Here is a 17,416-nt window from a genome sequence, read left to right on the forward strand (position 1 = left end):
GTGGGTTAGAAAGGTTTGGTCGTAGTTTTGATTGGAGGAGGCGGAAGCAAAGAAATCTCCAAACGCCTCGGCGATGATTTTCCGGTCATTGGTGTATTGACCGTTAATTAGAAGATTATATTCTTTGCTTCTTTTCTTTCCATGAAGCCTGCCAATCTTACTCCATAACTCCTTTGTTGACGCGTTGGGATTAATTTCGCTGACGAATTTAACCCAACTGTTGTGCTTGGCTGTGTTGATAGCAGTCTTAGCTTCTTTGCGAGCCCTTTGGAACTCTGCAAGCAGAGTGGGTCTCAGTGGGCTGTCCGGATGGGCCTTTCTTAATTTGCGTAGGGCCTTACGTCGACCTTTGATCGCTGCCTTCAGCTCAGGCGACCACCATGGGACACATTTCCTGCCAGGGATGCCACTGGTTCTGGGGATGTGCACCATTGCAACTTCTAGGACAACTTTGGAGAATTCCTTGGCTGTCCAATCTCGTTTAGCGGAGAGGCGGTTTTCAATGTCAAACTGATAGCCAGCCCAGTCAGCGTATTCAAATTTCCATCTTGGCCTTGTTGAAAACTCTGGAGAAGTTTGGCCGAAGGAAGTGAAGATTGGAAAATGATCGCTTCCGCAAGTATCATCGTGGATGTTCCAAGAAAGTTTTGAAGATAGTTTGTCTGATACTATAGTGAGATCGATGGCTGAAGTAGTACCAGAATAATGGATTCTGGTGTGTTGGCCGTTGTTAAGAAGGAGAAGAGAATGGTCGGACATGAAATCCTCAATGATGGATCCTTTTCGATCGAGGTATGCACCTCCCCAGGCGTATGAGTGGGCGTTGAAATCACCCATAAGCATGATTGGGGCGGGAAGTTGGGCGAACAGATGGTCCAGTTGGCCGCGTAGAGTGTTCGGATCGGAATCATAAGTGATGTAGATGCTAACGACGGTGATTGGAAAGGGGTGTTTAATGCGCACTACCACTGCCTGAAGATCAGTGGTAATGGGAAGAAGATCATGTGGAGTGCCATCTTTGATTGCGATTGCAACTCCGTTTTTTGAGGGGTTGGGACCCTCTTTGAAATATGTGATATATTTTGAGATGAAGTGTTTATCGAAGTTGTTTGGAGTCATAGTTTCTTGAAGGGCTATGACTGTGGGATTAGAGTTTGAAATAAGCATTTTCAGTTCTAGGATATTTCGTCGGATACTTCTGATGTTCCATTGTATCCCGAATTGCTGTGTTGGAGTGAATGTGTTGGTGTTTTTAACTCTAATTCCTAAGTCTTGATTGTGTGTATGTTTGAACTATTCAAAGAGAATTAGTTCGATGGTCCTTTACCCTTGGAAAGAGAAGCTTTCTTTGAGGTATTGGTGTTGTTTTTGTTTGGTGTAGAAGTCTTTGGAGTGTTTGTTGTGTTTGTGTTGTTTTTTGTTGAATGTGCGTTGCTGTTGTTGTTATTGTTGTTTTTTGTTTGATGTGTGTTGTTGTTGTTGTTGTTTTCTGTTGGGGTTGTATTGTTATTTGTTGTTGGTGTCTGTCTTTGTTCGTTCTTAGTTCTTTTCTTGTCCTTGTTTGTTTGGGTCTCATCTTCAGATTTTTGATCTGACTCTGAGGATGATCCTTTAGTTATTTTTCTTTTGTTTTTGTTTTTGTTTGGAACATCAGACGTATCCATAGAAATGACTGATTCGCTTTCGGATTCAGTTGATGAACTACCAGTTGTTGAATCTGTCATGGTTGTATCGAATGTAGTGTCAATTGGGGGGGTGCTTTCGCGACTAGAAGTGGCCGAAGCGGCCGAGGCGCAGTTACATTTGCAGTTACATGTGGGTGCTGGCTTTTGCAAGTTGGTGAGTCTGTTTTGCAGAACACTTGCGAATGAAGAGCCATTGTTTTGAAGTTGAAACTGTTCCTTTGCCTCTTTGTGTGAAATTCCATTATCGATTCTGATTCTGGTAATTTTATTTTCATTTTGCCATACGGGACAATTCCTACTGGAAGAGGAGTGGTTTCCTTGGCAGTTGACACAAAAAGCTGAAGCATTGCAAACTATGTTTGCTTCTGTTTTTTGTTCCGGATGTTCTTGGCCGCAGTTTCTGCAAAGCGGATTTTCGCGCTTGCATCGCTTGGTCGTATGCCCAAATTTATAGCATTTGTAACATTGCATGGGATTAGGGTAGAAGTTTCTAGTCCCGACTCGAATGAACCCGAAATAAATGAAATCGGGAACAACCGTTCCACGAATGGTCAAAATTAAGGTTGCCGTTGGGACAACAATGTTGTTATCCTTCCTGGTAATACGCTTGACATCGATCACACCTTGATCGGAAAGCTCAGTAACCAGTACGGATTCTTTGATGTCAATGACATCACGGCAAGTGACAACGCATTTGCGTTGATTCAATGTTGGGTGAGAGATAACTTCAACAGGGGTTTCATCTATCAATTTAGTTATTGAAAGGAGCTTACCAATAATATCCTTGTCCTTGGTTGTAAGAATATACTGCGTCCTCTTTTTTTCGTCTCGTTGTGGTCTCGCGCTGTTAAATTTATCCCCCGCAACGTTGGAGATAGTTTTACTAACTATGAACGGATTGGAAGGGATCACGTTCTCTCCTGTTGCACGAAGGAGCAGAATCTGTAAATTGCCGTTGAGTGGATCGGCCCACTTTGGAGAGGTACGTTGGGTAGGTTTCCCTTCGTACAGGTTTGTAGCCCGGCCTTGAGGAGGCCCGGAGCTACTGGAAGCCATTTTGTTGTCTGGCTACACCCTAGGTATAGCCGACAAGTGGGTTTCACTTTGCACTAAAGCACTGAGTTATTCTTGTGAGGGCTTGACACTTGGGGATATGTTCCCAGAAAATACTACTTTTTATACAAGAGCACTTGAAAAACCACCAATATCGCGGGTAAACTTTTGGAATTATTCCCTCTTGTCACTTCACAGTCCGTACGCGTGCGTCTTCTTTTTAAATTTTATTTTATTTTGTAAACACTAAGCACTACTATTAAAATTGGCAACACTGCCAGAAAAGAAAAAGGGGGCGTGGCGTCAGTGACGCCGCAAAAGCGCGCGCTTTTCCGGTTCACCGGTAGGCGCCCGCTCCTCACGGTCGAAACGAACTGTTGTTTCCTGCTTCTTTTTCTGCTGCCACACTAAAACCGTTGAAATCGTTCCTTTCGAAAACGCCGGGGGGGGGGGGGGACGTCCTAGTCCGCTTGTCCAAAACGTCAAACTGCTAAGCTGAAAATAAAAGCGACCTTCTCGGTCGGAGGTTAAAATCAGTATGTTGTTTTTTTCACGCTCTTTTTGCCTTTGACCGCTTGTTCGTTCATCTCGCTAGACCCGCCCCTTTGGCTGAGTCTGCCGATTTGTCTCTATCCTGTGAGCGTGTACCGCTAGAGTACAAAACGTCCGGACCCCGTAAAAAAAGATATCATTCTCGTTCAAACCGTACCCCAGTGTGGTTCTATCGCATCGACAAGACAACACAAGCAGCTATGTCTGGACGTGGCAAAGGAGGAAAAGTTAAGGGAAAGGCAAAGTCCCGCTCCAACCGTGCTGGTCTACAGTTCCCCGTCGGTCGTATTCACCGATTGCTCCGCAAGGGTAACTATGCCGAGCGGGTTGGTGCTGGTGCACCAGTATACTTAGCCGCGGTTATGGAGTACCTGGCCGCCGAAGTGCTCGAGTTGGCTGGCAATGCCGCCCGCGACAACAAGAAAACCCGCATCATCCCCCGTCATCTACAGCTTGCCATCCGCAACGACGAGGAGCTGAACAAACTGCTGTCCGGAGTTACCATCGCTCAGGGCGGAGTACTGCCAAACATCCAGGCTGTTCTGTTGCCCAAGAAGACCGAAAAGAAAGCTTAAATGTTCTTTTCTGTGAGATCACACAAGAAACATAAAAAACCGTCCTTCTCAGGACGACAAAACTATTTCGAAAGAGTTTATAATGAAATCCCATGGTGACTTTTTTTTCTTTTTAATTTGACATAAATTCTCTTTATTTCTTAATTTTGTTTGCATTATAATAATAATACTACATTTCAAGTGATCAACCTAGGGGTTCTACATCTTTAAGTTGTAAATCCCATCGCGTTGTTAACTAGAGGCGAATGGACTGAAAATATATATTGTTATTGTATATTGTTATTACTTACCCGTTCGGGTTTCCTCGGATAGTAGTTCGTTTAGATAAGGTACATTTTTTTCCTACATACTTATCTCACTTCTTAACTGGGCGAAACTAGGCAAAATATTCACCTGCCCCCGGGCTTCTGAATGTCAAAGGGGAACTAGGCTCTGCGGAATGCACGTGTCTGTACAGGCGCTTGCTGCTTGGTCCTGAGCAACGAATACACTTTGGAAGTCGGCGATGGATGAAGAAGAGGCCGTCCCGCGCATGCGCATGTGTTGTTTTCGTCGATGCAAAGCTCTGTGCATGTCAATTGATAAATCTACCTACTTGACCAAACATCTTAGTCTACTATTTACAAAAACACTGTTGTCAACACATTGTCAAATTTCACGTCTAGGGTAGTATCCGGGCAGATTCATTCATGAACCTCTGTCGTTCTTGTCCAGGGAGTTGCCGTTTCTGGCCTTGAGAAAAAAAAAAAACCCTTGGGGACAAACTCTAACTATTCTGTTGGAGAAAACTTTTATGCGTAACTCTCTTCGCAGAAATAGGAGTAGTGGTCCTGAAAAGGACCGATGTTAATTTTTTGTATGTATTTTTAAAAAAATGGCTCGTTTAAGCGCGTTCTCCTCGGATACGACGTGCTAGCTGGATGTCCTTTGGCATAATGGTGACGCGTTTTGCGTGAATAGCACACAAGTTGGTATCTTCGAAAAGGCCGACCAAATATGCCTCGCTTGCCTCCTGCAGTGCCATAACGGCGGAACTTTGGAAGCGCAAGTCGGTTTTGAAGTCTTGGGCAATTTCGCGAACCAAACGCTGGAACGGAAGCTTGCGGATCAGTAATTCGGTCGACTTCTGATAGCGACGAATTTCACGCAGAGCAACGGTTCCCGGTCGGTAGCGATGAGGCTTCTTCACACCTCCTGTGGCTGGGGCGCTTTTCCGAGCTGCCTTCGTGGCTAGCTGCTTACGCGGTGCCTTACCACCGGTAGATTTACGAGCAGTCTGCTTGGTACGAGCCATTACAACGGGCGATACGAATACGATACGTTCTACGTTTTCTCAACGAAGCGAGCGAGGTTCTCACGGTACGAGAGCAGAGGTAGCAATATGTTGGAAAAATGATGATGATGATGTTGAATTAAAGAGGCTTTAAACTTTTCAGTTCATTCGCCTCTAGCCTTGAGAAAGGCCTTGGGTTTTTTTTTTTTAAATCAAATTTCGCGCATGCTTCCTCTGCTCTCGTTTCCGGTAAATCATGTATATAGTGTAATAATTGTATAACATATGCTGGAAGAGAAGTACGTTAGTAATGGGAGGCATATTTGGTCACCTGGTAGTAGAAATAAGAAATGATTATATCAAAAACGCTGAAAGAAAATAAAATGAGAAATGATGTCTAGCCCAGGAAGCTGAAAGTGAATTATATGGTAATTAAAAGATGTTAATTGACTTGTGTGCCATCCACGCAAAATTTGAATTCGTATGTCGGAAAAGAGCCTTTTTTTTTACAAAAAATTAAAATCTGTGTATTTTGTTGTGAGTGTGTGTCTAAGTGTGTGTGTGGGTGTGTTTGGTTTGTGATATCTAACTACATATCTAACTAATTTTTTTTTTTTTTTGTTTTTTGTTTTTTTTTTTTTATATATATATTTATTAATTTTTTTTTTTTTTATAAATAAAATGTGTGTGACCTAACATATGTAATACGTTGGTAACACATATATTAGCTCACAAGCAATAGGTGTTAGTATGAATGATGTGGTTAAGTCTGTAACATATAGTAAATAATTGTATAGTGGTTAAATAAGCTCCAAAAGATCCGTCTCCTTCAGGAAATGCAGTAATTTGTCCTCCTCCAAGTTATCTCTTGCTAGGGCTGTCCTTGGGTTGTCAGCTATCTGAAACTTAGTTCTCATAAGGTTGTAACGTGGGCAGACAAGTAGAAAATGTTCTACGGTCAGCCTGACGTTACAGGTATTACAAATGGGTGGTTCGGTTTTTTCAACCAAGAACCTGTGCGTTAATTTGGTATGTCCAATACGAAGACGTGTTAGACATACTTGAAAAGATCTTTGGTTTCTATCCATCCAAGGATGGGTAGTGTTTTTAATTTTTCTCAAAAAAGTATCTCTGCAGATGTTCCATTCGTTCTCCCAGCACGTCATCAGAGATGAGTTAACCCATCTGATTATATCATCAGATGGGACGCTTGTGCTCCATAGTTCGGATGTTCTCCCTTCTTTGGCTAGGCGATCAGCCTCTTCGTTACCGCGGATTCCACAGTGACCTGGGATCCAGCAAAAGGTGATATCATTTTGGGCAGTTTTCTCTTCAATTGCGAGTACCCATGGATGTTTGCTACTTCCGCTCTCAAGAGCAAGAAGCGCGCTAGCAGAATCGGTGAAAATAACCGTCTTTCTGTTGTGTTCGCACTTTGATGTAGCGATAAGAAGTGCCGCTAATTCAGCTGAAAATACCGAACAGATATTTGGGAGTTGGAACTTAACTTGCAGGTTATTAGCAAAAATGCCGATACCTACTTGTAAACCATCAAAGGATCCATCTGTAAAGATCTTGTGGTGAAAAAGGTATTTACTGTGGATGTGGTTGTTGAAAATGGCCAAAACTATGCTGCTGTTTTCACCAGCTCGCACAGAGTTTTTAATTGACCAATCAATCTGAGGTTCCCGTTTATACCATGGTCGAAGGTTAATAATGGGAATTGGTGCAATCGTTGGAAGAGTGGTTCGGCATGTATCCTGCAACCAGTTATTCACTCTCACAAGTGAGGATTCAAATGTTGGATGTTTCTCGAGCGTTCGTATCGCGCGCGTGCTGTAGAATCTCGTGAGGAACAATTTGAAGGGTAAATTGCCTGACTCAGCGAGTAACGCTTTACTTGGGCTAGTTCTAAAGGCCCCTGAAGCTAGTCTTATTATCTTTTGATAGCTAGGCCTCAGTTCTTCAAGCGTTTTCCAGGTGGCACGGCTGAAGAGTTCAATACCGTAAGTAAGTTTGGAATAGACTAAGCTTCTTCCAATGTTGAAGATAGTTTTGCGGGATCCTGTTCGGCTTCGACCGCTTATAACGCTAACTAAGTTAAGGCGGTTTTTAATGTCCGATATTGTACTCTTTATATGTTTATTGAACGTGAGTTTTTTGTCCACCATAACACCGAGAATTCGTGCAGAGTTGACTCGTTTAATGGAACTACCGTTCAGAAGATAAGAACGTAGTTTTTTCCTGTGACGCTTATTGTTGCAGCAATGAAGAACTTGAGATTTTTCAGCTGAGATCCTAAATCCCACGGAATTCGCCCAGTTATTAACAGACGAGATTCCCTCCTGAAGTCTTCTTCTTGCTAGTACTGGGAATGGGTTTTTTGAAATTAGCAGAATATCATCTGCGTATAGCAAAGCGTCAATATTTTGGGGTATGGCATCAAATAATGATTGCATCGCTATCAGGAAAAGAGCAACCGATAGCACAGAACCCTGTGGCACTCCATTTTCTTGCAGTTTACTGGTGGAGGTGACTCCTCCGAGAAGAACTTTGAAGCTACGATTTTGTAGAAAACTGCGAATTATCTCGAACAAATTACCTTCGATACCCCATTGATGGAGTTGGTCCAAGATATTATATCTCCAGGTTGTATCGTAGGCTTTGGATATGTCCAAAAGAGCGAGTTCCCCGTGGAGGTGGTCTCGCGTGATCACGTGAAGGTGTTGATCAAGTTGGCTGAAATACGTGTTGGTACCATTGCCTTGACGAAAAGCATGTTGTCGAGGATCCAGGAGATGACGTTCTTCAAGGTTCGTCATCAATCTCCGTTTGATCATTCTCTCGAAGACCTTACCTAGGCAATTGAGAAGGGTGATGGGACGAAAACTAGTGGCTAGTGGTTTTTTCTCCATCGGTTTAGGGATGGGGATGACTAGCCCTTCCTTCCATGAGTCGGGGAAACATTTGCTAGCCCAAAGGTTATTATAAATTTGGAGCAGCGACGTTTTGACGTGGAAAGGTAATTTTTTTAACATGCTGTATTCTATTTCGTCTGGTCCGGCTGATTTGCCTTTGGACTTACTAATGGACCACAACATTTCTTTCATAGAGAACCTGATATTGTAAATATGAGGTTCCCCTGAGTCCGAGGGAAACTCTGTAGTCTCCGCGGCAGTTTTACGAGCTTTGAAGTCGCTTTTGTAGTTGGAGGTGGCAGAAGTACTAGCAAAATGGTCAGCTAAATGTTCAGCAATAGTTCCGGGATCATCGGTAGTGGTACCATTGATCATAATGGAATAGCCTCGCGATCTTTTTTTGCCACTGATTGCATTAACCTTGCTCCACAGTTCACTAGAAGTTGTCTGAGGGCAAAAGTTATCTAGAAATTTAAGCCAGCTATTTTGTTTAGCTTCCGCTATAATTTTCCTTGCTCTAGCTCTAGTGGATTGAAAATCAGCTAGGGCAATTACTTTTGTCTCACTACCGTCCAGTTGTCTTCTAAGCTTCCTCAGCGCTTTTCTTCTGGATTTAATGGCCTGTTTGACATCATTATTCCACCATGGGACTGCCTTCCGGCCGGAGATACCACTAGTGCGGGGTATATTAGCTTCCGCAGCTGCGAAAACGGCTTGGGAAAACTCCTCTACTGAATAGTTACCCTGTGCAGGTAACAGATGCGAAATGGTTGATTCGAAACCATCCCAGTCGGCAAATTGGTACAACCATCTCCTTCGCAGGAGGATTTTTGGATTACTGGTCAGTGTTCGGATGTGAATGGGAAAATGATCACTTCCTCTTAGATCATCATCGACACACCATCTGACTCTGGGCGCTAGGTCCCATGAGGTAATCGTTAAATCAATTGAAGAAGTAGAGCCAGAGTGTTCATCCATACGAGTATGTTGGAAGTCGTTCAGGATGATGAGGTTAAGTTGTTCAACGATTTTTAAAATAATTTTACCTCTTAAATTGCATCTTTGGCCACCCCATACAGTATGGTAGGCGTTAAAATCACCCATGATTATGAAAGGGTGTGGTAATTGTTGAATGGCATTGTTCATTTCTGCTTCCAAATTACTGTTACTATGCGTTGGGGAAATATATATAGAAGCGAGGGTTAACCGTAACGGTCCCGTGAGTTGGATTGCGCATATCTGTAACTGTGATGAAATTTGGATGAGGGTATGTGGGAGATGGCTCAAAACAGCGAGGCATACTCCACCCTGGCGTGAGGTAAGTCCCTCACGGAAGTACCACTTGTATTTACCTTGTAGTGAAAGGTTAAAATCGGGTGTAATCTTAGTCACTCTGGCTTCTTGGAATGCAAGTGTTAGTGGGAGATGTTTCTCCTCAGCTAACATTAATTTAATTTCATCCATTGACCTACTAAGCCCACGCAAATTCCATTGAATGGCAAGTTTTCGGTTGGATGTTGAATTTTGGACAACAGGTGTACTGTTTTTGTGTGGAGTGTTGAATTTTAAGAAATGTTATGGAGGCTCTTGAAGGGTTTAATTAATTTGGAAGGAGGTATATCAGAAATTATTTTGACTGTTTGTTACCTTTGGAAGTCTTGGTCTTCAGTCTAGGGTCAAATTTTAAATAATTTGGTATTGTTCGATTCGTATTGGGTACTGTTTTGTATGAAGTGGATGGTTGAGGGTCGGCCTGTTGTGGGGCGGCCGGTTGAGAGATTTCTGGTTGTTGGTTTTTATATCTTTTCCTTGTTTTATCATTAACGCGGAAATTTTCATCTTCAGATGATTTCAAATCATCTGAAGTTGAAGTTTTTGAATTTTTGATTTTACGTTTATTTAATTTTGCTGATTCAGTTTCCATGGGAATTTCTGAATCAGTTTCGGAATCGGAAGTGGAGATGGTAAATTCAATGTCTGGCTGGTTAACTATCGGTGTGGAAACCGTTTGGATGATTGGGGTAGGGTTGGGCTGTGTGCAGTTGCACTTACAGCGATTGCATCCCGTGCTTTGAACTAAGTTAAGTCTCTCTTGGACTTTGCTTGCGTACGAGGATCCATTTACTTTGGTCTGGTAGCTTTGTTTGGCTTCCTTGTACGATATTCCTTGGTCTACCCTCACTTTGGTAATATTGTTTTCTGCAACCCATGCGGGGCATTTTCTATTCGTAGAAGGGTGGTTGCCACTGCAATTTACACAGAAGGCAGGAGCGTTGCAAATGAAGTTCTTGGCTGTTTCTTCATTGCCTAGTTCTGGGTGTGCTTGTCCACAGTTTCGGCATAATTGGATCTTGGTTCTACATTTTTTTGAAGTATGTCCGAATTTGTAGCAGCCGAAGCACTGCATAGGATTCGGATAAAAATTGCGCGTGGGGGCGCGGATAAAGCCAAAGTTAATATATTCCGGGATTACAGTACCTCTGATGGTCAAAATCAGGGTTGGAGTTGGAATTAATTCCTTCTTAGTTGGGTCCATACGGGAAATTCTTTTGATCGCAATAACTCTTTGGTCAGCAAGCTCTTTTAAAAGTACAGCTTCTGCCATATCAATCACATCCCTACAGGATACCACGCATTTGCGCTGGTTCAAGGTAGGGTGATAAGTTATCTCCACAGGGGTTTTGTCAATTAATGACTTAATACCCAGGAGCGCATCTACATATTCCTTGTTACGAATATGGATCACGTATTGCAAATTATTGTTCTCATCACGCTGTGGTCTCGCGTCCTTGAAATCGCGATCCGTAACAGCTTGGATGGTTTTGGAAACAACGAAAGGGTTTGATGGTAGATTATTCTTGCCAGTTGCTTTGAGCAATAAAATTTGGAGCTCCCCACATAAGGGGTCGGCCCAGAGAGGAGAGGTGCGTGTGGTGGGCACGCCATTATAAAGGTTTGTTGACTTACCGGCACTGCTGGAAGCCATGGTAGAGGCTGGCTATACCCGGGAGGTACAGCCAGGGGGGTTGATGTAGAGATACACACTAAAAATGGCACTAATGCAGAATAAAAAAAAGAAAAGGCTCAACAGTTTCGGAGCTTGTTTCAAAAAAGTTTTTTTAAATTTCACTAGAAACACTACTTTTAATACTATGAAACACTACTATAATGTCTATGAGGTTTAAAGAAAAACTGTTAAAATATCACTAACACTATGTACTGCTGCTGGGGGGGTGCGCCCCCGCACCGGAGAAACGGTAGTGTGGGTACACCACCACTCTGCAATCCAGGATCCAACACCAGCTGAAAATAAAAACCACCACCAGAGATAAGTAACCAGTAATAATAATGTGGGGTATATATAAGTGAGCTGCAAAAACGCGCCAAAAACAGGGACCGACGCTAGGGGCAGTGAAAACTACCGGTATCGAAGGCCACCAACCGTCTAGGCTATTCGGTGGCCTCCTCCTTGTCCTCGTCTTGTACACCTGTGGGAAAAAACTTTATTTAGGACTGATTAGAGCCTCAAGGAATTTCCTTTAGCATAGAACCAGTTGTATGAGGAGAAAACTTCTATTTTCGCTACTCTTTTCCAAGGGGCGCTACAAACATGACCGTCTCGGTTGAATGTCAGAAGCACCGTGATTGGAAAAAATGTCCGTACGTAGCTTTTATGCTCTTTATACTTGGATGTATAGTGGTGCCGACAGCTGTAGCCAATCACGACCAAGCATCGTGTGCGGATGCACCCAAGCGAGAGGGTATAAATAGTGCGCGCGTGATTTTTTTCTTCATTATACTCGTTCGACGCTCAGATCGACAAGCGCCTGTGCTTTCGTCAGTAACTTTCTTTCCCATTAACCAACATGACTGGACGCGGCAAGGGAGGCAAAGGACTCGGTAAAGGAGGAGCAAAGCGTCATCGCAAGGTACTGCGTGACAACATCCAGGGTATCACGAAACCCGCTATCCGTCGTCTAGCCCGCCGTGGGGGCGTCAAACGTATCTCTGGTCTGATTTACGAAGAAACCCGAGGAGTGCTGAAGGTATTCCTGGAGAATGTTATTCGTGACGCTGTCACCTACACCGAACATGCCAAGCGTAAAACAGTGACTGCTATGGATGTCGTATACGCGCTGAAACGTCAGGGACGTACCCTATACGGGTTTGGAGGTTAACAAATACCCCCAAAACAAAACGGTCCTTTTTAGGACCACAACATGTTTGTCACCAAAAGAGTTTATCAATTTTAGTTTCTTAACAAAAAAAAACCACCACCACACTACCACCTACACAACTACATTTCATTTGAAAAAAAAAAAAAAAAAACAAACAAACAAAAATAAAACCTTGACTCACACCACATACCAACTCGCATATCAATTGGCTTAATAATACAAACGATTTTTTTCATTTGGCAGACTTATCTCACTTCTTAACTAGGCGAACCTAGCCAGAATTTTCACCTGCCCCCGGGCTTCTGAATGCCAAAGGGGGACTAGGCTCTGCGGAATGCACGTATCTGCATGCTCGTGCTGTTTTAGTCCTGACCGAGGAATTGTCGGACAATCGCGCAGGTGCTAAGGATGACCGACTTTTGGATGCCGGCCAATTCCTTCTCGATGTTCAACACCTTTAGCGCTTCCAGAAGTGTCTTCGGGATAATTCCAGTTCCAGAGAGAACGACTGGAACAATTCTTGGGACCTCCCTTAGCCCCCACAGTTCCTTGAGCTCCACGGCCAATGGTCGGTACTTGCAGATTTTGCGACCGTGGGTCTCCTCCAGATTCTGGTTCAGTGGAATAGCGACATCGATGATGGTGACTTTGCGGTCGCTCTTGTCGTAAACCATTATATCTGGGCGGTTGTGGTGGATCGAGAGGTCGGTCAGAACAGTGCGATCCCAGTACAGCTTGAAACGGTCATTTTCCAGGACAGGTGCAGGCAGGTACCGGTAGTTTGGTACGTTGTCTTCCAGTAGAGCACATTGGAGCGCCAGTTGTCGATGAACAATACGGGCCACGTTGTTGTGGCGCTCGGTGTAGGCTGCGTTGGCCAAAACGGGACAGCCTCCCATAATGTGCTCTATGTTTTCACCTGGTTGATGGCACATCCGGCAAATGTCATCAACGTCTTGATGCCAGACGTACCGCCTGCAGTTTCTCGTCGGCATTATCCTGTCCTGGATGGCTATCATGTCGGCTTCTACTACTGAAGAGAGTTCACCACGCGTTAGCCACAGATTAGATGCGGCCTTGTCGACGTGTGGCCGGTCCAGTTGATGGGGGTGGGCACCATGCACTGCCTTCTGCTTCCAAGCTGCAATCTTCTCCTCCACTGTCTGCAGATTGCAGTTGAGTTGGTACTCCGCTTGCGCCAAGTGCAGAGCGCTGTATCCTCTGTCGGCGGCGCAGACAGCCCGGTATAGCGCGTTTTGGTTGGCGCGTTCTGCGAAGTACTCGCGCAGTTGTCGTACCTGGGCAACACACAGTGCAGAAATGTCGACGATTCCAAGTCCCCCTTCTTTGCGTGGTAGTGAAACTCTCTCCAGTGCCGATTGAGGATGGTGCATTCCGGCCTCTTTGAATGCTTTCCTCATCCTCCTCTCAAGGTCCTCTAGGTTAGTTTTGCTCCATTTGACTACACCAAAACTGAAGGTCAGCAGGGGAACCGCGAATGTGTTGATCGCGCGTACCTTGTTCCCCGCGTTGAGGAAAGTCCTCAGGACACAGTTCACTCGACTCAAGAACTTGTCTCGCAGCTCCGTCTTGATGTCGGAGTGGCGAATCCCGGTGAGCTGTCGGAATCCAAGATATTTATAGGATTCGCCACGAACCATGTCTCTTATAAACTCGCCGTCATAGACCTCGTAGCCTCCGGATTCGGTAAGTTGTCCTTTCAGCAGGTGGACACAGCGACACTTGTCGAGGCCGAACTCCATACAGATGTCCCTGCTTATGTCTTCGACAACCCGGATAGCTACACCTAGACGCTGACGTGAATCAGCGTAGACCTTGAGATCGTCCATGTAAAAGGTATGGGTCACTTCTTCGTGGGCGCCGTCGCCATACCTTATTTTATAGCCATGACCGTTTCTATTGAGCGTCCTACTGAGGGGGTTCAGTGCCAGACAAAACCAAAGCGGGCTGAAAGAGTCGCCTTGGAATATCCCCCTCTTTATCTGCAGCGTTCTAGACTGCAACACATTTTCCCCATCACTGAGGTGCAGAGACGTACTCCACTGCCTCATCGCATGCTGCAGGAACCTAACGACGACGGGATCAATTTTGTAGAGCTCCAATACCCGGACGAGAAACGAGTGAGGTATGGAGTCATAAGCCTTCCTGTAATCGATGTAGGCCATACTTAGGTTCCGCTGGTTATATACCGCCTGGCCGACTATGGCTGCGTCGATGATGGCCTGGTCTTTGCAGCCATGCGTATTTTTCCTGCATCCTTTCTGCTCTTCTGCGATGATGTGATGCTGTTCGCAGTGAGCAGAAACTTTGGCGGTAATTATGCTGCTCAGTATTTTGTACAGACTCGATAGGCACGTTATCGGTCTGTACTTTGATGGGTTCAATGTGTTGCTGTCTTTCGGGAGGAGGAAGGTGACGCCACGGGTGGCGAATTCAGGAAGGTTGTGTGGGTCACGTAGCACCTTGTTGAAGCACTCAGCTATCTTTGGATGTGCGACGGTCAGCTTCTTGTGCCAAAAGTTCTGGACACCATCGGGGCCCGGTGCTGCCCAGTTCCTCAGGTACCGCGAGGCTTCGCGGACATCGTTCTCTCCGACGATGATAGCTGGCATCTCTCCAATTTCACCACAACTCTCCTCCTCCCGTCTTAACCACATTTGCCCGTCGCGATGTTCTACTGGGGTCTCCCAAATACCAGCCCAGAAGTTCGTCACATCGCTAATATCTGGCAAACCTTCGCGGTAGTCGGGCTTCTCGTCGCTAATGTGGTCGTAGAACGCTTTTTCGTTATCTCTGAACATCCGATTTTGTTCCTGGCGCTTTGCAGAGTCAGAGTAACGTTTCAGCCGTTTAGTTAGGACGCTCAATTGCTGTACCAGTGTGTCGAGTTTTTCCGTCAGCTGGTGAGCTCCCAGCTGGCGAAGTTCAGTAGGCCGCACGATCACAGCAACTTGGCGACATAATTTCGCCGATCTGCTGCCTCTTTTGTACGCCATCAGTCTTCCAATTGCGGCGCGCTTGTTTAGGATCCGTTGCTCCAATCTCCTTCGCCATGGAGGCTCACGCCTTTCACGGAGATGTTGGAGCAGTCCGCCTCTTGGCCTAATACGGTATCCTAAACTTTTGGCGGTCGCCACAGCAGCACAGTAAACTTTCAGTTGCAGCTCCTCCATGTTCTCAGCATCAACCAAGTGCAGCGGAAGAACGTGCTCGTTCATGAGCTTTACTGCACTTGTCAGCCTGCGGGAATGCTGCAACTTCGGGATCCTGGGGCGCGACAAAGGGTCCGTGTCGCGGAACTGTGAGATCGCCTCGTCGTAATGGAAGACCAGATCGCGTAGTAGTTGTTGATCTGGCTGTGGATCTTCCGGCTCAGGGGGTTGTTGTACTGTGGCCTCCACTGGTGCTGATTCGCGTGCCCCACTCGCGAATGAATTGCTCAGCCGTACTGAACTTCGTCTCGACACATCGCTTGCTCTGCTTGTTCTGGAGCTTAGTTCTCTCTGCACCTGCTGCTTGATCTCGTCGACTTGCGTTTGGGAGAGCATATTGTTGCGTACAATCGCTCTACGCCTCGCGTTCATCGCGTTTTGGTCAAGCCTCCCGACGAACTCTGGATACGCTTCCTCGAACATTGCGAGTATTCGAGGGCGACCGCTCATGTCCGTCTCCAAAGCAGTGCAGATGTAATAGGCGCGGATCACGAATTCATTCATTTCATGTGTCCACATGATCCGTCGCCTAGTAGTACCCACAAGTGTGGACGACTGTCGTCTGACAGTCGCAACACGCCTCGTAGGCGCAGCGTTTCGTTGGTGATGTCGATGGCTGCTGTTTCCGTGTGGCGGTAGCTCTTCGGGTTGAACCCGGCTGGTGGCCCGCTCTTGCACATCGCCCTCCAGCCGCTGGCCGCTCGCTCTTACGCCCGTTCCAGGACCAGCTCCAGTTCGGGGACCCTCCTCGGGCGATCGCATTCTGAGTATTCTTCGTGAACGTAGCTCCATTTTCTGGGTGTATCTCCTTTGCCCGGGAGACAGCGGGTTGGCAAGGCCTCCATGACCCGGGAGGCCTTCCCCGGGAGAGATATAGCGCTCTGACTCGCTCGCACCCCCTCACTTAGCCACTTTCGACACCCGTTCTCGGAGCCAAGACCAGGTGTGTGTTTCCAGTTCACGCCCGATCTAAAAATGTCGTCATATGATCTTCGTGGAGGCGTGAGATAGGAACATTTGATACCAACAGGTAGGCTCCTACCCTAGTGTTGATCCCCATTTGAGAACCTCCCGTTTCCAGTTCACGCCCGATCTAAAAATGTCGTCATATGATCTTCGTGGAGGCGTGAGATAGGAACATTTGAGACCAACAGGTAGGCTCCTACCCTAGTGTTGATCCCCATTTGAGAACCTTCATTTTGTATTTTTTGTTTGTTTGTTAGTTTGGTTTTTTTTTTTAATTTTGTATTCGATTGTATTTTGTAAACCGTTGCACATAGTAACATATACAGTATATTCTCGTGTTTCTGTCGATAGAAACATTCGAGCGGGATTGAGAATTGAAATTGAGAACTACATAAAATGTTTCAATTTTTACAACTAATTTCATTAGTGTATCCAGCTGACCACGTGGCGTCTGAGACGAGACCAGCCAATAGATGGGGAGCCCCCACCGGTGATTGGTTGATTTTTGTAAACAAATCACTTCTACGCGGTTGCCAATTTTGTTCTTTGCCTCTACTTAAGGTGAAGGTGGAAGCTAGCCATGGTAGTAGTATAGGTAAACCCACGTGTAAAAATTGGGTAATAGTGTTTGTGAGAGAAGAGCAAAGCACACGTAAATAGATCAATTCACTTATCAGACTGTGTGGCGCTACATTGACACGAGTCTTTGAATAAATTTGAAAATAAAAATAACAATTCAATACTGTAAATGTAAAATGTACGAACGATATGTTCCCACGAACAATTGCGGATATAAATATGTATAGAAGGTGTATCTGTATATGAAGTAAAATTCTGATTATACGCGAGCGTAACATGAGCAAATTTATAAGACATGCGAATTGGGGCCCTTTTGGTATTAACAAGTTCTTCCGCATAGTAACTCGATGTGGATAATTCCTTAATGTTTCCTTCGTTGATCGTATTGTTTTCACATACTCACG

The 17,416-nt window shown here is 45.2% G+C and overlaps 2 protein-coding genes across 2 annotated transcripts; both read left to right on the forward strand.

Moving 5' to 3' along the window:
* Window positions 1-3,443: 3,443 nt before the first annotated feature.
* Window positions 3,444-3,900, forward strand: LOC129777136 (histone H2A). Its single transcript, XM_055783216.1, has one exon. It carries the CDS (start codon window positions 3,491-3,493, stop codon window positions 3,863-3,865), a length of 375 nt encoding a protein of 124 aa, XP_055639191.1. The 5' UTR covers window positions 3,444-3,490; the 3' UTR covers window positions 3,866-3,900.
* Window positions 3,901-11,870: 7,970 nt separating this feature from the next.
* On the forward strand, window positions 11,871-12,281 carry LOC129777139 (histone H4). The gene has a single exon (XM_055783217.1). The coding sequence runs from the start codon at window positions 11,923-11,925 to the stop codon at window positions 12,232-12,234; it is 312 nt and encodes a 103-aa protein (XP_055639192.1). The 5' UTR covers window positions 11,871-11,922; the 3' UTR covers window positions 12,235-12,281.
* The last annotated feature ends 5,135 nt before the right edge of the window (window positions 12,282-17,416 follow it).

The sequence above is a fragment of the Toxorhynchites rutilus genome, chromosome 3 (genome assembly GCF_029784135.1).
Source record: "Toxorhynchites rutilus septentrionalis strain SRP chromosome 3, ASM2978413v1, whole genome shotgun sequence".
Taxonomy (NCBI): domain Eukaryota; kingdom Metazoa; phylum Arthropoda; class Insecta; order Diptera; family Culicidae; genus Toxorhynchites; species Toxorhynchites rutilus.

Bases quoted from the DNA above. Each gene is read 5' to 3' on its own strand.
- LOC129777136 (XM_055783216.1), top strand. From the start codon at position 3,491: ATGTCTGGACGTGGCAAAGGAGGAAAAGTTAAGGGAAAGGCAAAGTCC.
- LOC129777139 (XM_055783217.1), top strand. From the start codon at position 11,923: ATGACTGGACGCGGCAAGGGAGGCAAAGGACTCGGTAAAGGAGGAGCA.